We start from the raw sequence: 17500 nt of genomic DNA on the forward strand, positions 1-17500 counted from the left end.
GGGCTCCGAGAGGATCCAGGAGGACTGCGGGGTTTTGGGGAGTTCAGTGAGGAGAACATGTCTTTGAGAGTTCACCGAGCACATTTGTCTGGGTAGATGGGTCAGAACGCAAGCTCCTGTCTCACTAATTTCCCTTTGGTCTCCGTCTGTGTTCTCTGCACACTATCATTTGAATAATATTGACTGACACTTTACTTTTCAAAGAAAAAAGAATTCACCGAAGGTTCCCTGCTTTATTTGGAGCTCTGAAAATCAATTCACCCACGCCTCACTGATAGAATATGCACTGCACTGCGTACGCTGCCTGAGAGAGAGAGGAGGGACTCGCACGCCCACACACCTGCCGTTGGGAGGTCACAGCTGTCAGATTCCATGCTGTGACCTAGATGTGCTGAATATGAATTCCTGTGCAGGATATCTATGGTTCTGTATGTGCCAAGCACCATAGATATTGTTACATTACATTCGTCTAGCAGCCACGCACACTTAGTTCAGCTTACATTGTGGGAGAAAGGTGAGCACATTCACCTAATTACTGTGAACCACAGTCCCAGAACAACAAGGACAACTCAACATCAAAGTCCTAGTTAACTATGCTACCCAAGAAAAACACAAAATATATACACTTTGCATTCATAACAAGGCCCAAGCAATGGAACATAACACCATGCACTTATGACCTAAAACCATAAAAACACTGTAACCTGAATTAATATAAACCTGATTAATATGAACCATATTCCCAGATTTATGAGGATAAATGCAACATCAAGGTAGTATCTAAGCCTGCTACCCACGAGTGATGCTAAGTATACAGGTGCACCCTGCATTCAGAACAGGCTATAAGCAATGGAACATACAAAAAACCCCATAACCCCACTGAGTGAGAAATGCAGAGTGCTCCAGAATGCGGTGGGAGGGGGAACGGAACAGTCTGAAGTCTTCAGTCTCCACAGGAAGAGGGCCGTGATGTTACCTGCTCTGTGGTGTTTACCAGCTCTATGGTGTTTACCCACTCTATGGTGTTTCCCAGCTCTATGGTGTTTATAAGCTCTATGGTGTTACCAGCTCTATGATGTTTATAAGCTCTTTGGTGTTACCAGCTCTATGGTGTTTACCCATTCTATGGTGTACCAGCTTTATGGTGTTTACCCATTCTATGGTGTTACCAGCTCTATGCTGTCACCCGCTCTGTAGTGTTTACCAGCTCTATGGTGTTTACCAGCTCTATGGTGTTTATAAGCTCTATGGTGTTACCAGCTCTACGGTGTTTATACGCTCTATTGTGTTACCCACTCTATGGTGTTTACCCACTCTATGGTGTTTACCCACTGTATGATGTTACCAGCTCTACGGTGTTTACCCACTCTATGGTGTTAACAGCTCTATGGTGTTTATAAGCTCTATGGTGTGTACCCTCTCTTCGGTCTTTACCCTCTCTATGGTGCTTTTATTGTTGAAAGGTACAGCACTTATTTACCGCGGGCAGCTCCATGGGCCTTGCGCTATGTGATGTTTCAGCGCCGGCTCTCAATGAAAGCTCCGCCGGGGTTTGAGTTGTGTGTTTCCAGCTCCTGCTTTTGGTCGACAACAGCACGGCTTTATGTCATGCGCTGTGTTCAGCACTAGATCTTGACAGACAGTTCCATGGGTTTTTGTATTGTGTGGTTTCAGCTCCAGGTCCCAGTGGACGGCTCCAGTGGCTTTGTGTGCCGTTATTGAAGCCCTGCTCCTGATAGATAGCTCCACGGGGTTTGTTTTGTTTCAGCTTGCGTTGGACGGGCAGCTTCAGCACTGTGCTGGGTGGGCAGCTCTGTGCATTTTGCGTGACGCTGTTTCATTACGAGTGTTCAGCGGACAGCGCTGTGGGTTTTGTGTCGTGTGATGTGTTGCTTCAACGCTAGCGTTCGGTGAAGAGCACCATGGGTTTTGTGTCAGAACTCATTTCTGGTGACAAGCTTCGTGGTTTTCTGATTCATGACATTCTGTTTGTTCCTAAAGCTGCCTTTCTCCTCTTTCACTGTCTTTCTCTTTGTCTCTCTCTCTCTCTCTCTGTCTCTTTCTCTCACCTCTCTCTCTCTGCCTTTCTCACTCACTCACTCTCTCTCACTCTCTCTCTCTCTCTCTCACTGCATCTCTTCATTAGGTCTCTAATGAATATAAGCTCCACTTCTTTTCTCTTGTTTTTAATTCCACAGAACTCTTTGTTGTTGTTTCTCCTCTCACTCCTGTGTAAGCAGCACTTTAGAGTCTCATTTACATGCTTTATGAATAAAAGTAACTTGACTTCTCTCTCTATCCCTCCCTCTCTCTCTATCCCTCCCCCCTCTCTCTATCCATCCCCCTCCTTCTCCCTCCCTCCCTCTCTCCCCCCCTCTCTCTATCCCTCCCCCTCCTTCTCTCTCCCCCTCCGTCTCCCTCCCTCTCCCTCCCTCTCTCCCTCCCTCTCCCTCCCTCTCCCTCTCTCCCTCCCTCTCCCTCCCTCCCTCCCTCTCCCTCCCTCCCTCCCTCCCTCCCTCTCCCTCCCTCCCTCCCTCTCCCTCCCTCTCCCTCCCTCTCCCTCCCTCCCTCCCTCCCTCTCTCTCTCTCTCTCTCTCTCTCTCACAGCTCCCATGTGCGGGGGCCAGCTACAGGGCCCTCGGGGGGTTCTCACATCTCCTAATTTCCCTGTCCAGTACGACAACAACGCCAACTGCTCCTGGGTCATCACCGCGACCGACCCTTTCAAGGTAAACCCATACCTCTGTGGCCTGTATGGAGAATACTCACCGACCCTCCTGTAGTACTGTGTGTGGCCTGTATGGTGGAGAATACTCACCGACCCTCCTGTAGTACTGTGTGTGGCCTGTATGGTGGAGAATACTCACCGACCCTCCTGTAGTACTGTGTGTGGCCTGTATGGTGGAGAATACTCACCGACTCTCCTGTGGTAACGTGTGACCTGTAGTGTGATAAGTAGTCACAGAATTGGGAGAAATTGTTAAAAGAAGCACATGATCTATGGATCACAGATTATTTTTCCAAAGCCCAGAGCCCTCATCTTATAAAACTCTTTATATTCTAGTTTAAATAAATGTGAGTCCTCTTATAAAATGACCCACTGGAACCTCTCCTCTAATGAAACTGCTGCACGATTCCCAGAGACTGCTTTCTGTCAGAGTCCCCCATGTTCTTATGATGCTTCTGTAATTATATCACAGGTCTGTAAAAGGCAGTGTGAAACCTGCGCTTTCTTTAAGCAGGCGGGGGAGATGGGCTGACTGAGGTTTATTCTCAGACATGAAGTGTGTGCCTTACAGTTTCCTGCATGAAGGGATTCTTCCACTAACTGTCACCTGTGTGGAGGAGAGAGTGTGGGGGGATGGGGAGAGGGAATGAGAGATATGGAGGGAAAGAGACAGATAGAAGGGTACGGAGGAGGGAGAGAACATATTTATATAGAGAAGGGGGAAATAGAGATAGAAAGGAGACAGGGAGAGAAAGCAGTACTGTGTGTGTGAGAAAGGGGGAGAGGTAGAGAATGAGAGAAGGGGAGTCGTTGGAATGTGAATTTAAAAGGCGAAAGAAAGGGACGTGGGTAGTGGGATGACTTGTGTTCAAGACAGCTAACGATAGCTAACAATCGCCAACAAAGTCAAACTTTTTTTCTGTTTCGCCACGAACGTCAGCTAATGATAGCTAACAATCGCCAACAAATTCAAACTTTTTTTCTGGTTCGCCACGAACGTCAGCTAATGATAGCTAACAATCGCGAACAAATTCAAACTTTTTTTCTGGTTCGCCACGAAGGACAGCTAACGTTAGCTAGCCGTTTGAAAAGGTAACGCTCGTGCCGTCAGTAACGTTAGTGGCTCCTGGTGGAGAATGACGCCGGGAGAACAAGTTGACTATCATTTGGCTGTTATTACATTGATTTAAGTAGTATTATTATTATATGTGTTCCTTCCTACAGCTAGCACTGTTAGACCAAAGTCACGTCCATGTGTATTAAAAAGGCGTCGGTGGCAAACTAATTTGAATGTTCATTTAAAATCGTTCAGCACTAACGTTATCTGTTTGCTGCAAACACAATTTGATGCGAATGTTTGCTGTCTTGAACGCATGTCAGGTTATAATTTCCTCACGCAAAGCTCAGGGCCCTGCTGAAGGACAGCTCAAGCTAGGTTTTGAAACAGCCAGTTCACACCAGCACCCAGGTCAACATGGTTCAGCGAGTTGACCAGTTCAGACCAGCTCCCAGCTTGACATAGTTTGGCCAGCTCATTTTCAAGCTGGTCAAGATGATATACCTGGATTTCACAGCAGGGGACTGAAGAACTGAAATGACCCCACTCATTCCCCACTCCCTGCTCCGTCAGACACGCTCCCCGCCCCGTGTGCTGCTCGCAACCTCTTTCCGGCGAGCTCAAAGCTGAAATGGACTCAAATGAACTCAAATTAACGGTCCATTATTACCATTATTACCGTGTGTGTTTGTGTTTTTCCATTAGTACCCATGGATGACGTGCGGGACAATTTGCTTGTGGTGCTGTTTTTGTTCCCTGCCTTTCCAACGCGATGCTTGTTTATTCCAACAAGCCGATCGCATAAATTGAATTGATTTACATCTGACATGCTCGTATTTATTTGCTTGATTACTTTCTTTCACCTCTTCAATCTGGCCTTGTTTTCTTCAGTAAAATAATTCCGCTCCAGATCGAGTCTAATCGCTGCGTGTTGTGTCCTTGAATTTAATTGGACAAATGAGTTCAATGATGCTATTTTAGGTGTTATTTTTGGGAGTATTGTTGGTGATTGGAAAACAGCGTAACTGTGATTACAAAGAAGTGGGCTACGTTTTGTAAGTAATTGAAGAACAAGTAGAATTTAATGTACATCGGATATTCTTGTTTAGAGTGAACCGTAAAACTCTGCGCATACTGGTTTTAATGGGCGATGTTGCTTTAGGGGCTGTTGGCCTTTAGATTAGTGGCATTTAGATTAATGAGGTTTGACTTTTTCGCTGTGCATTATATTAGGCGTTAGCAGTACTGTTAGCGGTACAGTGAGTCTTTTGCCTGTGGGCCGTAGGGCATGTCGAGCTCGGCTTTTACCACAATTGCTAACTAATCTGCTAGCAGTTGTGCTAATTTATGGGTGATTGTGCTCAGTATGGCAGAGAGAGACGGGGAAAGAGAGAGAGAATATGATAGATTGTGAGAGAGAGCGCAATCCCTGACTCGTGCCAGAGCTAGCTTCGCATTCTTCAGTCGTGGACTGGATCCAGGCTCTTTGTGAAAACATGTTTTCGCCATTAGCTGATTAATCTACTGGTCCATCGGACGCGTTTTAATTATGGAAGTACCGCCCGGGATCGCCTTGGAGCAGCTCTGGGTTGTGTGATTTTGAAACTGAAACTCGCTGCGTAAAGCGCGTCGGGTTTTTTTTTCTCTCGAAAGACGGCAAAAACGGCCCGAGTAACGGTAACCACGTTCCTCACTCCGAAAAGCGCATCAGGAGTTAGGAATCCAAGCGTTGGTTTCCTCTGGCATCTCTTCGCATGATTAATAGATATCAGGCTTTGCTTTGATAAAGGCTTTATTTTGATGTGAAAGTAGGCGACATGTATAATGTGACAGTTAAGCGGCTGACGCGGTGGCAAAGCTGATATAAAATGAATATCGCCTTCAGACAGACAACACACAGCTGGGTTTTTTAAATAAATGACACGGTAGTCCTATTAGAGTCAAATAGTATTATGTTGCCTTAGGAACTGCGCGCCCTTTGATATCGTTGGTTATAGTTTATTATTATTATTATTACTTGGTAGAATTTAGCGCCCAACGTGGAGCTGCAGACAGTATATCCAATACTCTATTATCATTGAAAACATCAGATTGACGGTACCTGTGACATCATCGCCTGAATAAGATCACATGACCTCGAACCAGCAGCAGTATGCGCTGGGACCTGATGCTAGGAATAAAACTATCCCGACTGACATTGTGATTCCAGACGTAATCCTACCAACCAACCCCCCCCCCCCCCTCCGGCACCCCCCAAATGATTTCATTGCACAGATCGTTTACCGCGGGAGACGCATCCATTTGCATTTATATAAACAATAGGAGCGCGCAAGAATCTGGAAACCAATTTCAAATTGAACTCCGATAGTATTGCTTAACTTATTCCTCTTGGTCCTTATTTTTTGTCGACGTAGTTATTTTCAGTTTCACTAAAGTAAAATGTTTACTGTTTATATGACTTATTTATGTAGTAAGAAATGTTTTGGGGGCAAGAGGAATGTGATGAGTTTTTTTTTTTGTTTCCTCCCGGCGGAGCAGAGTAGGACAGGGCTGAATATTCTCCCTTTCATATTTATGTTATTATATTTATCTCTCATGTCTGTCCTTCAGCTGTCTGGGCCAGAGGTCACAGAGGCTCACACATGTTTCTCATGTTTTTAAAAACAGTAAAGACTAAAAATGAAAGAGAGTGGCCCAGCATTGGGGCGGGCAGGACTGTCGCCTCACAGCGGGAAGGCCCTGCGTGTGAATCCTGAACTCAGCAGGGTCAAAATCCCTGCTGTGTAGAGTTCTCCCTGTGTCTGCATGGAGTCTGCATGTTCTCCCCGTGTCTGTGTGGAGTCTGCATGTTCTCCCCGTGTCTGTGTGGAGTCTGCATGTTCTCCCCGTGTCTGTGTGGAGTGTGCATGTTCTCCCCGTGTCTGTGTGGAGTTTGCATGTTCTCCCTGTGTCTGTGTGGAGTGTGCATGTTCTCCCCGTGTCTGTGTGGAGTCTGCATGTTCTCCCCGTGTCTGTGTGGAGTGTGCATGTTCTCCCCGTGTCTGTGTGGAGTTTGCATGTTCTCCCCGTGTCTGTGTGGAGTTTGCATGTTCTCCCCGTGTCTGTGTGGAGTGTGCATGTTCTCCCCGTGTCTGTGTGGAGTTTGCATGTTCTCCCCGTGTCTGTGTGGAGTGTGCATGTTTTCTCCGTGTCTGTGTGGAGTCTGCATGTTCTCCCCGTGTCTTTGCATGTTCTCTTGTGATTTGTATCCCTGCCACCGAAGCTCCTGACGGCTGGTTCTGGATGCATTATTCATGTGGGGCTGAGATATGAGCATATGGTGGTGTTTGATACGTAGGGCCGCCATACACGGCCTGTCTGAGGGAACATCATTAATTAAACATCGTTAGGGCTGCTGATTAATGCTGTACAGGAGTCCGTCTCGGGGGGTTGAGATTCTGATGCGTTCACACTCCTGCTATCCTAACAGTGATTCTTTCACTCGGTGAATTGACTGCTTAGTAAATTGATGCCTCTCATTCACCCACACACACACACACACACACACACACATCAACAGTGATAGGCTGCCATTCAAAAGAAACCAACCATCTCGTCAGGAGCATTTGGGGGTTAGGCATCTTGCTCAGGGACACTTCTACACACCCAGGGAAGGGAAACCATCTGACTACCAGAAGACTGCATTTACCTCCTGAGCTAATCTCGGCCCTATTACATCCGCAATGCTGGTCTCTCTGCTGGTCTCTCTCCAGTCACCCTGGTGTCTGAGGCACTGCGGGTCTCTCTGCTGGTCTCCCTCCAGTCACCCTGGTGTCTGAGGCATTTCTGGTCTATCTGCTGGTCTCTCTGCAGTCACCCTGGTGTCTGAGACACTGCTGGTCTCTCTGCTGGTCTCTCTGCAGTCACCCTGGTGTTTGAGACACTGCTGGTCTCTCTGCAGTCACCCTGGTGTTTGAGACACCACTGGTCTCTCTGCTGGTCTCTCTCCAGTCACCCTGGTGTCTGAGACACTGCGGGTCTCTCTGCTGGTCTCTCTGCAGTCACCCTGGTGTCTGAGGCACTGCGGGTCTCTCTGCTGGTCTCTCTGCAGTCACCCTGGTGTCTGAGACACTGCTGGTCTCTCTGCTGGTCTCTCTCCAGTCACCCTGGTGTCTGAGACACTGCGAGTCTCTCTGCTGGTCTCTCTCCAGTCACCCTGGTGTCTGAGACACTGCTGGTCTCTCTGCTGGTCTCTCTGCAGTCACCCTGGTGTCTGAGACACTGCTGGTCTCTCTGCTGGTCTCTCTCCAGTCACCCTGGTGTCTGAGACACTGCTGGTCTCTCTCCAGTCACCCTGGTGTCTGAGACACTGCTGGTCTCTCTCCAGTCACCCTGTTGTCTGAGACACTGCTGGTCTCTCTGCAGTCACCCTGGTGTCTGAGGCACTGCGGGTCTCTCTGCTGGTCTCTCTGCAGTCACCCTGGTGTCTGAGACACTGCTGGTCTCTCTGCTGGTCTCTCTCCAGTCGCCCTGGTGTCTGAGACACTGCTGGTCTCTCTGCTGGTCTCTCTCCAGTCACCCTGGTGTCTGAGACACTGCTGGTCTCTCTGCTGGTCTCTCTCCAGTCACCCTGGTGTCTGAGGCACTGCTGGTCTCTCTGCTGGTCTCTCTCCAGTCACCCTGGTGTCTGAGACACTGCTGGTCTCTCTGCTGGTCTCTCTCCAGTCACCCTGGTGTCTGAGGCACTGCTGGTCTCTCTACTGGTCTCTCTCCAGTCACCCTGGTGTTTGAGACACTGCTGGTCTCTCTGCAGTCACCCTGGTGTTTGAGACACCGCTGGTCTCTCTGCTGGTCTCTCTGCAGTCACCCTGGTGTTTGAGACACCGCTGGTCTCTCTGCTGGTCTCTCTCCAGTCACCCTGGTGTCTGAGGCACTGCTGGTCTCTCTGCTGGTCTCTCTGCAGTCACCCTGGTGTCTGAGACACTGCTGGTCTCTCTGCAGTCACCCTGGTGTCTGAGACACTGCTGGTCTCTCTGCTGGTCTCTCTCCAGTCACCCTGGTGTCTGAGACACTGCGGGTCTCTCTGCTGGTCTCTCTCCAGTCACCCTGGTGTCTGGGGCACTGCTGGTCTCTCTGCTGGTCTCTCTCCAATCACCCTGGTGTCTGAGACACTGCTGGTCTCTCTCCAGTCACCCTGGTGTCTGAGACACTGCTGGTCTCTCTGCTGGTCTCTCTGCAGTCACCCTGGTGTCTGAGGCACTGCTGGTCTCTCTGCAGTCACCCTGGTGTCTGAGGCACTGCTGGTCTCTCTGCTGGTCTCTCTGCAGTCACCCTGGTGTCTGAGGTACTGCTGGTCTCTCTGCTGGTCTCTCTCCAGTCACCCTGGTGTCTGAGGCACTGCTGGTCTCTCTGCTGGTCTCTCTCCAGTCACCCTGGTGTCTGAGGCACTGCTGGTCTCTCTGCTGGTCTCTCTCCAGTCACCCTGGTGTCTGAGACACTGCTGGTCTCTCTGCAGTCACCCTGGTGTCTGAGACACTGCTGGTCTCTCTGCTGGTCTCTCCACAGGTGGTTAAGCTGACGTTTGAGGAGTTTGAGTTGGAGCGCGGCTACGACACTCTCACCGTGGGAGACGGAGGCACAGCCGGAGATCAGAAAACTGTCTTTCATGTGTGAGTATTTCTGTTTGGACTCTCTCTCTTTCCTTCTCTCTCTCTCTCTTTCCTTCTGTCTCTTTCTCTCGCTGGCTCTATCTCTCTCTTTCTCTCTCTCTCAGTTACTCGATCATGACAGGATCATGTCCTTTTGGTCTCAGTGAGGTAAGGCAATTGTCTCGAGTCTTTCACAATTAAAGTTATTTGTTCAGTTTTCCCACAATGCATCTCTTACAGCTGCATTTGTGGGGAGAATGGCTTTGTATCCCTTTGTGAATGCTGATTGTGTCCTGAGCCAAGCCTCTCCTGGATTTGGCTCTTGGGTCTCCTTTTTGTTTGACGTTGTCCTGGGTTTGGGTGGGTTCTGCGGCAGGCTGTCTGGCACCAGTACTCCGGACCTGGTGGTCAGCACGGGACACCAGATGTGGCTCAACTTCAAGACGGACGACACCAGCGGATCGCTGGGGTTCAAGCTGTCGTATGAAGGTACGTTTAAAAACGAACACTGGTCAGCCACGGACCATACCCACAGCAGGGAGGGGCAAACCCTCATCCGTTTGTATTGAGTCCTCGTCTGTGTGTCCGGATGCTGGTGAAACGCAGAAGCAGAGTCACTGAAAGGTTGCTGGTTTGAGTCTCAGGTATGACACGTGCCTTCGGGCAAAGCCGTTCAGCTGAACCAATTCATAATGTGGTGTTTGTATCACAGTGCAGATATCACAGAGCTGCTATCACAGGGCAGTTATCACAGGGCAGTTATCACAGGGCAGTTATCACAGAGCTGCTATCACAGGGCAGTTATCACAGGGCAGTTGTCACAGTGTAGTTATCACAGTTATCCTCAAAGGCCTGGGATATTACCGCTCTCGTACGGACAGTTTTGTGCGGTTTCATTCCGTTCATGAACGAACACACCCCACACCGTGCTGTTTCAGAGACGTCAGAGACATGTTTGCGTAGCTCACGTGTGTGTGTTTGTTTCGTCCGCCGAGATTACTGCGGATTCTTTTAACGTCCCCTCACTGTAGTTCTGAAATCACATTCTAACAGGCAGGGGTTGTTAACAGGGCTAACAAGGCTAACTGCACATTTCTGCAGGGCTAACTGCACATTTCTGCAGGGCTAACTGCACATTTCTGCAGGGCTAACTGCACATTTCTGCAGGGCTAACTGCACATTTCTGCAGGGCTAACTGCACAGTTTTGCAGGACTATCTGTCCATTTCAACAGGGCTAACTGCACAGTTTTGCAGGACTATCTGTCCATTTCAACAGGGCTAACTGCACAGTTTTGCAGGGCTAACTGCACATTTCTGCAGGGCTAACTGCACATTTTTGCCGGGCTAACTGGCAGCTTCACCCCGCGTAATGACTGCTGTTTCTGCTGCTCTGAGGCCTGTGCGCTGAGCAGATGCCCGGTTGCTCGTTCACAGCAGAGGGGTTATTCATTGGGCTCATATATGCAGTCATTAAGCTGCTGCTAATGTTGTGAAACCCCCCCACCCCCCCCGTGTTTTCAATTCGGTGTGCTCCATTGGCATTAAAATAATAACATGGATATTGCTAAAGCGTAGCCGCAAGAAGTCTCTCCATCTTTCCCTACCTCTCTCTCTCGGTTTCTCTCTTTCTCTCCCTCTCTCCCTGTCTCTACCTCCTTCTCTCTCCTTCTCTCATGATTTATTTTTATCCCTCTCTCCCTCTCTCTCTCCCTCCCTCTCTCTCTTTGTTTCTCTTTCACCCTCTCCCTCTCTCTCTCTCTCACTGCCTCCCTCTCTCTCTCATTTTATGGTGCATTACCTGATCCTGATGACAGATCTGATGGGGCTGGGTGTGTTTGTGGTGGTATTTTATATTGACTGCCAGCTGACTGTCCTCTCACAAACCCCGCCTGGCTAGCTTAGCGAGCAGTCCTGCCAAACTGCTTTTTTTGTGGGAGTAAATGTGACACTTGTGTTTTTAAGTGGAAGATTATGGTGTAATGTTTCCTGTAAAAAAGTAACACTTGTATTTATAAGCGGAAGATTATGGTCTAATGTTTCCTGTAAAACTATAACACTTGTATTTGTAAGCGGGTAGATTATGGTGTAATGTTTACCGTAAAAATATAGCGCAATAACACTTGTGTTTGTTTCTAAAGGCCAGTTTATAGTCAGGTGATGTATGGTCGGCCGATGGGTATCCCATTATCGCCCGACTCTGATATTGAATGCCGTCGCTCATAAAAGTGTAAACACAAACACGATAAGAACACATCGCCGTCCGCAGTGAAGTCATCGCAACCTGAAGACGTGAAAGCCAGTTGTTTCGCTGAAGGTAATTACAGATCAGAACGTTCTGTAATAATGTTGTGAGGGCGGGTGTCCCGGCGACGGGGTCTCAGCGATGGCACAGCGATGATCGCGGCAGCATCAAATCGTCCGCCGCTCAGCATGAACTAACAGTCCTGACTGATCATCTGATGTGATCATCGCCCGTGTGAACGATCATCCATCGCCTAACACTGAACTGGCCTTGGCTGTGAGACTCTGGTCTAAAGGGGCTTCGATACTACCCCAGGCATACACATACACCTGTTTGCTCTCTCCACTATGAGGCATTTTTAGTGTTGAATGTTTACTTATCAGAGGATGAAGCCAAACAGGCAGGTGGTAATTATGTGAGATTTAGATAGTTTAGTCTCGCTTGGTTTAATAACACTAGCTTAGCCGGCTGAAGCGTGTAGAATCGCTCAAACGTGTAGAGGTAATACACCCGCAGATACTCAGCTCCCGCATTCCTTTCCTTCTACCCTTTCATCCATCCATCCATCCATCCATCCTGCTCCCTAACTACAGGAGTTTCCAGAAGGTTCTTAGGCAGTAACAGGGGTTTCTGGGTGATGCTGAGATCAGAGCAGAGTGAATATTTGAACGTCCCCGAAAGATCAGTGGTCCTCACTCCTGGTCCTGGAGAGCCGCAGGGTGTGTTGGGGTCCTCACTCCTGGTCCTGGAGAGCCGCAGAGTGTGTTGGGGTCCTCACTCCTGGTCCTGGAGAGCCGCAGGGTGTGCTGGGGTCCTCACTCCTGGTCCTGGAGAGCCGCAGGGTGTGTTGGGGTCCTCACTCCTGGTCCTGGAGAGCCGCAGGGTGTGCTGGGGTCCTCTCTCCTGGTCCTGGAGAGCTGCAGGGTGTGCTGGGGTCCTCACTTCTGGTCCTGGAGAGCCGCAGGGTGTGCTGGGGTCCTCACTCCGGGTCCTGGAGAGCCGCAGGGTGTGCTGGGGTCCTCACTCCTGGTCCTGGAGAGCCGCAGGGTGTGCTGGGGTCCTCACTCCGGGTCCTGGAGAGCCACAGGGTGTGCTGGGGTCCTCACTCCTGGTCCTGGAGAGCCGCAGGGTGTGCTGGGGTCCTCACTCCTGGTCCTGGAGAGCCGCAGGGTGTGCTGGGGTCCTCACTCCTGGTCTTGGAGAGCCACAGGGTCTAGAACATACCATGTCGACTGTGCCCTCTCATGCATATTTATACGATGCATCGATATGTAGCTGAGGGACACCGGGAGACAGGAGTGAGGTGAACAGGGAGGAGCAGGAGGAGCAGGAGTGGAGGAGAACAGGAGTGAGGAGAACAGGGAGGACCAGGAGTGAGGAGAACAGGGAGGAGCAGGAGGAGCAGGAGTGGAGGAGAACAGGAGTGAGGAGAACAGGGAGGAGCAGGAGTGAGGAGAACAGGGAGGAGCAGGAGGAGCAGGAGTGGAGGAGAACAGGAGTGAGGAGAACAGGGAGGAGCAGGAGTGGAGGAGAACAGGAGTGAGGAGAACAGGGAGGAGCAGGAGTGAGGAGAACAGGGAGGTGCAGGACTGAGGTGAACAGGGAGGAGCAGGAGTGAGGAGAACAGGGAGGAGCAGGAGTGAGGAGAATAGGGAGGTACAGGAGTGAGGAGAACAGGGAGGAGCAGGAGTGGAGGAGAACAGGGAGGAGCAGTGTCCTGTGTTTCTGTAGGATCTGTGCTCGAGGGCTTGCTCACACGAGCATGGAGACATGTTTGAAAACCGTTTCAGCTCCTTAATGCTGTCAGATCCGCACTGTCGGGGGTTGTTTAAGTGTGGATGCGTACAGGATCTGATGCCAAATTCCACCTGTAGAATTATTCCCACATTGTAATGAATGATGTAGAGGTCCACTGGTGGTATGTGTGTATTTCAAACACCGAGGGACACAAATGATCAGATCAGGGAAACGGGCTGAGTGAAGTGCACTCTGGGATTTTCAGAACCGCTGAACGCATCCGAGTAGCACATGCAAGCAGGACAACGGAGCGAAAAACCTCCAAACTAAAACCAACCCTGTCTGTGTGTACCCTAAGAAACCAGTAATTTTGACATTTTTAATGTCTGTGTTTTTCAGAAATAGACCAGGGCAGCTGTGGGGACCCTGGGATCCCTGCCTATGGCAAGCGCGAAGGGTCAAACTTCCAGCACGGAGACAAGCTGTACTTTGAGTGCCTGCCAGCCTTTGAGCTGGTGGGGAAGAGGAACATCACCTGTCAGAAGAACAACCAATGGTCGGCCAAGAAGCCCAGCTGTGTGTGTGAGTGGCACATCTTTCCTCCAATCACAGGGTCCTGTTCTGTGTTTAGTGTGAGTGGCACCTTTCTCCTCCAATCACAGAGTCCCGTTCAGTGGTTTAGTGTGAGTGGCACATCTTTTACCTTCATTCACGGGGTCCTGTTCAGTGTTCAGCGTGAGTGGCCTCTCTCTCGTCCAATCCCAGAGTCCTGTTCCATGGTTGGTGGGCGTGGCATCTCTCATCCAGCTTGAGAGAGGTGGGGTGTGTCTCAATACTGTAAGACTGCATGACTCCTTTCCTCTACTCATCTCCTCCTCCTATCTGGAAGTATGGGGGGAGGAGAAGAGTGGAGTCAAGGAGGACACACTTTGTGAGTATTGGGACGCCACCCTTGGTTTGTCCAGCTGCAACGAACTACAGGATGTGGGAGGGCTAGGGTCGGATATCAGTGGGTGGGGTTTGACATTTAACCCATCGGTGCATGCAGTCGGTTCAAAACTATTCTGCCTTTTGAATTTCTGGACTGGACGAGGGCGGGTGGGATTTTGAAGGAGACAGAAGCCTCTTTGTTTGATTGCCTTTATTCCTATACTTGGGGCGTCTAATGACTTGAATTTTAAACCAGAAACAACACTGTTTACACAAAGAATAACACAACACTGTGCACTTTCACATAGAAAGCAGGCTTCAAGTTTCATAATTTCACATATTTCGACGGCCATATTGATTTTTGACTGTTTCCCCTGCTTGGAATTTTGGAATAGGCTACAGGCAGCGGCATCTTAGACACTTGGATCACTGCGTCGGTTCGACCCGGTGAATCTGTACCGACACTGCCAAAAAGATAGTTCCCCTGGGCTCATTTTATTTAAGGTAGCCTATTGTTTGGAGGCGTATAAACACAAGAACAGGTAATAGGAATTAACTGGGTTATGTGAAGCGAAATACGTGTTCATCCACAAATACGAATCGATAAATAGCTAATAAAAAAGTAAACGCAGTAAACCTAAACGAATACAAGCTTGAGTACGGAGTGCGTTCTCCGTGCTTCGCAAGCCGCGGTCAGCTCACTCAGTTTATGTGAGCCCGTTTCGGAGAAACGCTCCCCGTCGGTTTGGTTTTAATGGACGTTGTCATGGAAACTCTCCTATTGCAGCTGATCCAGACTCTCTCTCTCGTCTTGTTTATTTTCGCATTTATGCGGGATAAATTGGCCTACTGTCGTTCGGAAATCTTGGAAGAACTTCCCTGCGAGTTTAATCAGCATGATCCGCGGCGCCTGGTCTCCGCTCTCGCTGACTTTTCGAGCCGTGTGGACCGGAGCTTAACGTAAATAACGGAAATTTAATGAAGGGATTTCATTAGAGAGCCGCTCAATAACGGAGCGGAGACAGATATGTGTTTTAAACGTGTGAAACACCGTTGCTTTTCTTCTCGTTATATTGATTAAAATGAGAAACGATGTCATCTATTAAACCAGGATATTAAACAGGCATAACGATACGGGAAAGCCCCCGCGATAAGGGTATGTGAAAATCTGGACGTCCACTTGACGAGTAGTGGTAATTTGAGCCTCTTTAGCCCATGACACCTGTAGTCAGGAAGAATAACTGTAGGCTATATCCACAGTGATCTGTTCCCCGCAGGCGGAGAGGTGGCGCCGGTTCATACATTATATTAAAACCCCTGACAATTTTACAAAAGAAGGCAATTTAGCAAAAGGAGGCTGGAGGTCACCCCGAGCGATTCTGTTGTGAAATTCAAAGCGCGAGCAGCCAAAGAGCCCGTGGCAGTGAGCTGAAATGTAGATGTTGATCTTAAAGGTCCCATATCTTACAAACCGGAGGTCACCCAACTTTGGTATTGATTGTACAGTGTGAGATAACGCCGGTAAAATCTGAACTCTGAAATCTGGGCTTTGGATGGGAGGGGTGTTCGTGTCATCCCCGGTCAGCGAACCAATCAACGCAGAACATTTAAAGAAGCGCACGTTGCCTACGCAGAATGCCCTGTTCAGCACAGCGAGCAAGACACTCGCTAGATCGCCTATTTTTAAATGCATTGCAGGTTTAACATGTTCCCTTACCAACCTGTTTGGTTGACCTTGTGGAATAATGTAAAAATTCCAGTATGAGTAATAATAGTATTTATCCTCTGAACAAACGCTTGACTGCAGATGAGCAGGCCAGGTCTTGGGTGTAAAAGTTACTTTTAATGAGGGGAAAGTGGTCTGGCGTTTTTTGCTGACAGGCTGAAAATGGTTGTCAGAAGGGCCAAAGATTTTTCGCAAGATATAAAAATGTTTCGGGTGCTCAGAGTGACCTCTTCCCTTAAAAAATAACAACAAACTTTAGTGTCTATTCAGAATTATCACCCCCGCCAAATTTTTACTGATTTTCAAAAAGGGCTACTATTATTTATGCTAATAATAATTACATTTTATCCAAACACCCATACAAATGAAGCAGTTACACTTGGGAATGTGTCAACTCTCGGTTGTGCAGTAAAATAATTGCTCTGTGCTGTGCTATAGTTTGGCAGTGAGCTTGTGTTCATAGTAAAATCACGTGATGTCATTACCTTAATGAGTATTCAGGTTTCATGTCATTAAATCATCAAGCATCTTCTAGTAACAGATAGGCCAATCACCAGAAGCATTCCCTGAAAGAGTATGGAAAGAAAGTACAATACATCAACTCGTACGTGCCGTGTGACTTTCATAGACTTAACACACACATGTTTTGTGGTCTGTATGAAAAGCTTGTGGTGGTATCCCTCCCTGTTATGAACGGCTTGGCTTCCTCTTCCTGTCCCCTTGACAGTTTCCTGTTTCTTCAACTTCACCTCCCGGTCGGGCGTGCTGCTGTCGCCCAACTACCCGCAGGACTACGGGAACAGCATGCACTGCGTGTGGCTCATCATCGCCCCGCCCGAGAGCCGCGTCAACCTGGCCTTCAGCGACCTCAGCATCGAGAAGCAGTTTGACTACCTGTCCGTCAAGGACGGGGGCAAGGCCGAGTCGCCCGTCCTGGGTACCTTCTCCGGCGACGTCGTTCCCGCCCCCATCACCACCAGCGGCCACGTCGCGCGGCTGGAGTTCATGACTGACCACACCAACACCGGGCGCGGCTTCAACATCAGCTTCACCAGTGAGTACGCTAGCGCTAATGCTGATGCTAACACTAACCCTAGCCCTAATGCTAACACTATCACTATCCCTAACGCTGACATTAACGCTAACGCTAACCCTTACCATAACCACACCAACACCGGGCGCGGCTTCAACATCAGCTTCACCAGTGAGTACGCTAGCGCTAATGCTGACGCTAACACTAACCCTAGCCCTAATGCTAACACTATCACTATCCCTAACGCTGACATTAACGCTAACGCTAACCCTTACCATAACCACACCAACACCGGGCGCGGCTTCAACATCAGCTTCACCAGTGAGTACGCTAGCGCTAATGCTAACGCTAACACTAACCCTAGCCCTAACGCTGACATTAACGCTAACGCTAACCCTTACCATAACCACACCAACACC

General features: G+C 49.1%; 1 protein-coding gene across 1 annotated transcript in view; it reads left to right on the forward strand.

The window, feature by feature from the left end:
- LOC133107869 (CUB and sushi domain-containing protein 1-like) overlaps positions 1-17500 on the forward strand; it is a 235620-nt gene that overhangs the window by 146152 nt on the left and 71968 nt on the right. Inside the window, 5 exon segments of the mRNA XM_061217173.1 lie at positions 2608-2729; positions 9330-9433; positions 9789-9901; positions 13792-13974; positions 16776-17102. Of these exon segments, the coding sequence (XP_061073157.1) occupies positions 2608-2729; positions 9330-9433; positions 9789-9901; positions 13792-13974; positions 16776-17102 (849 nt within the window).

Source organism: Conger conger, chromosome 1 (genome assembly GCF_963514075.1).
Source record: "Conger conger chromosome 1, fConCon1.1, whole genome shotgun sequence".
Taxonomy (NCBI): domain Eukaryota; kingdom Metazoa; phylum Chordata; class Actinopteri; order Anguilliformes; family Congridae; genus Conger; species Conger conger.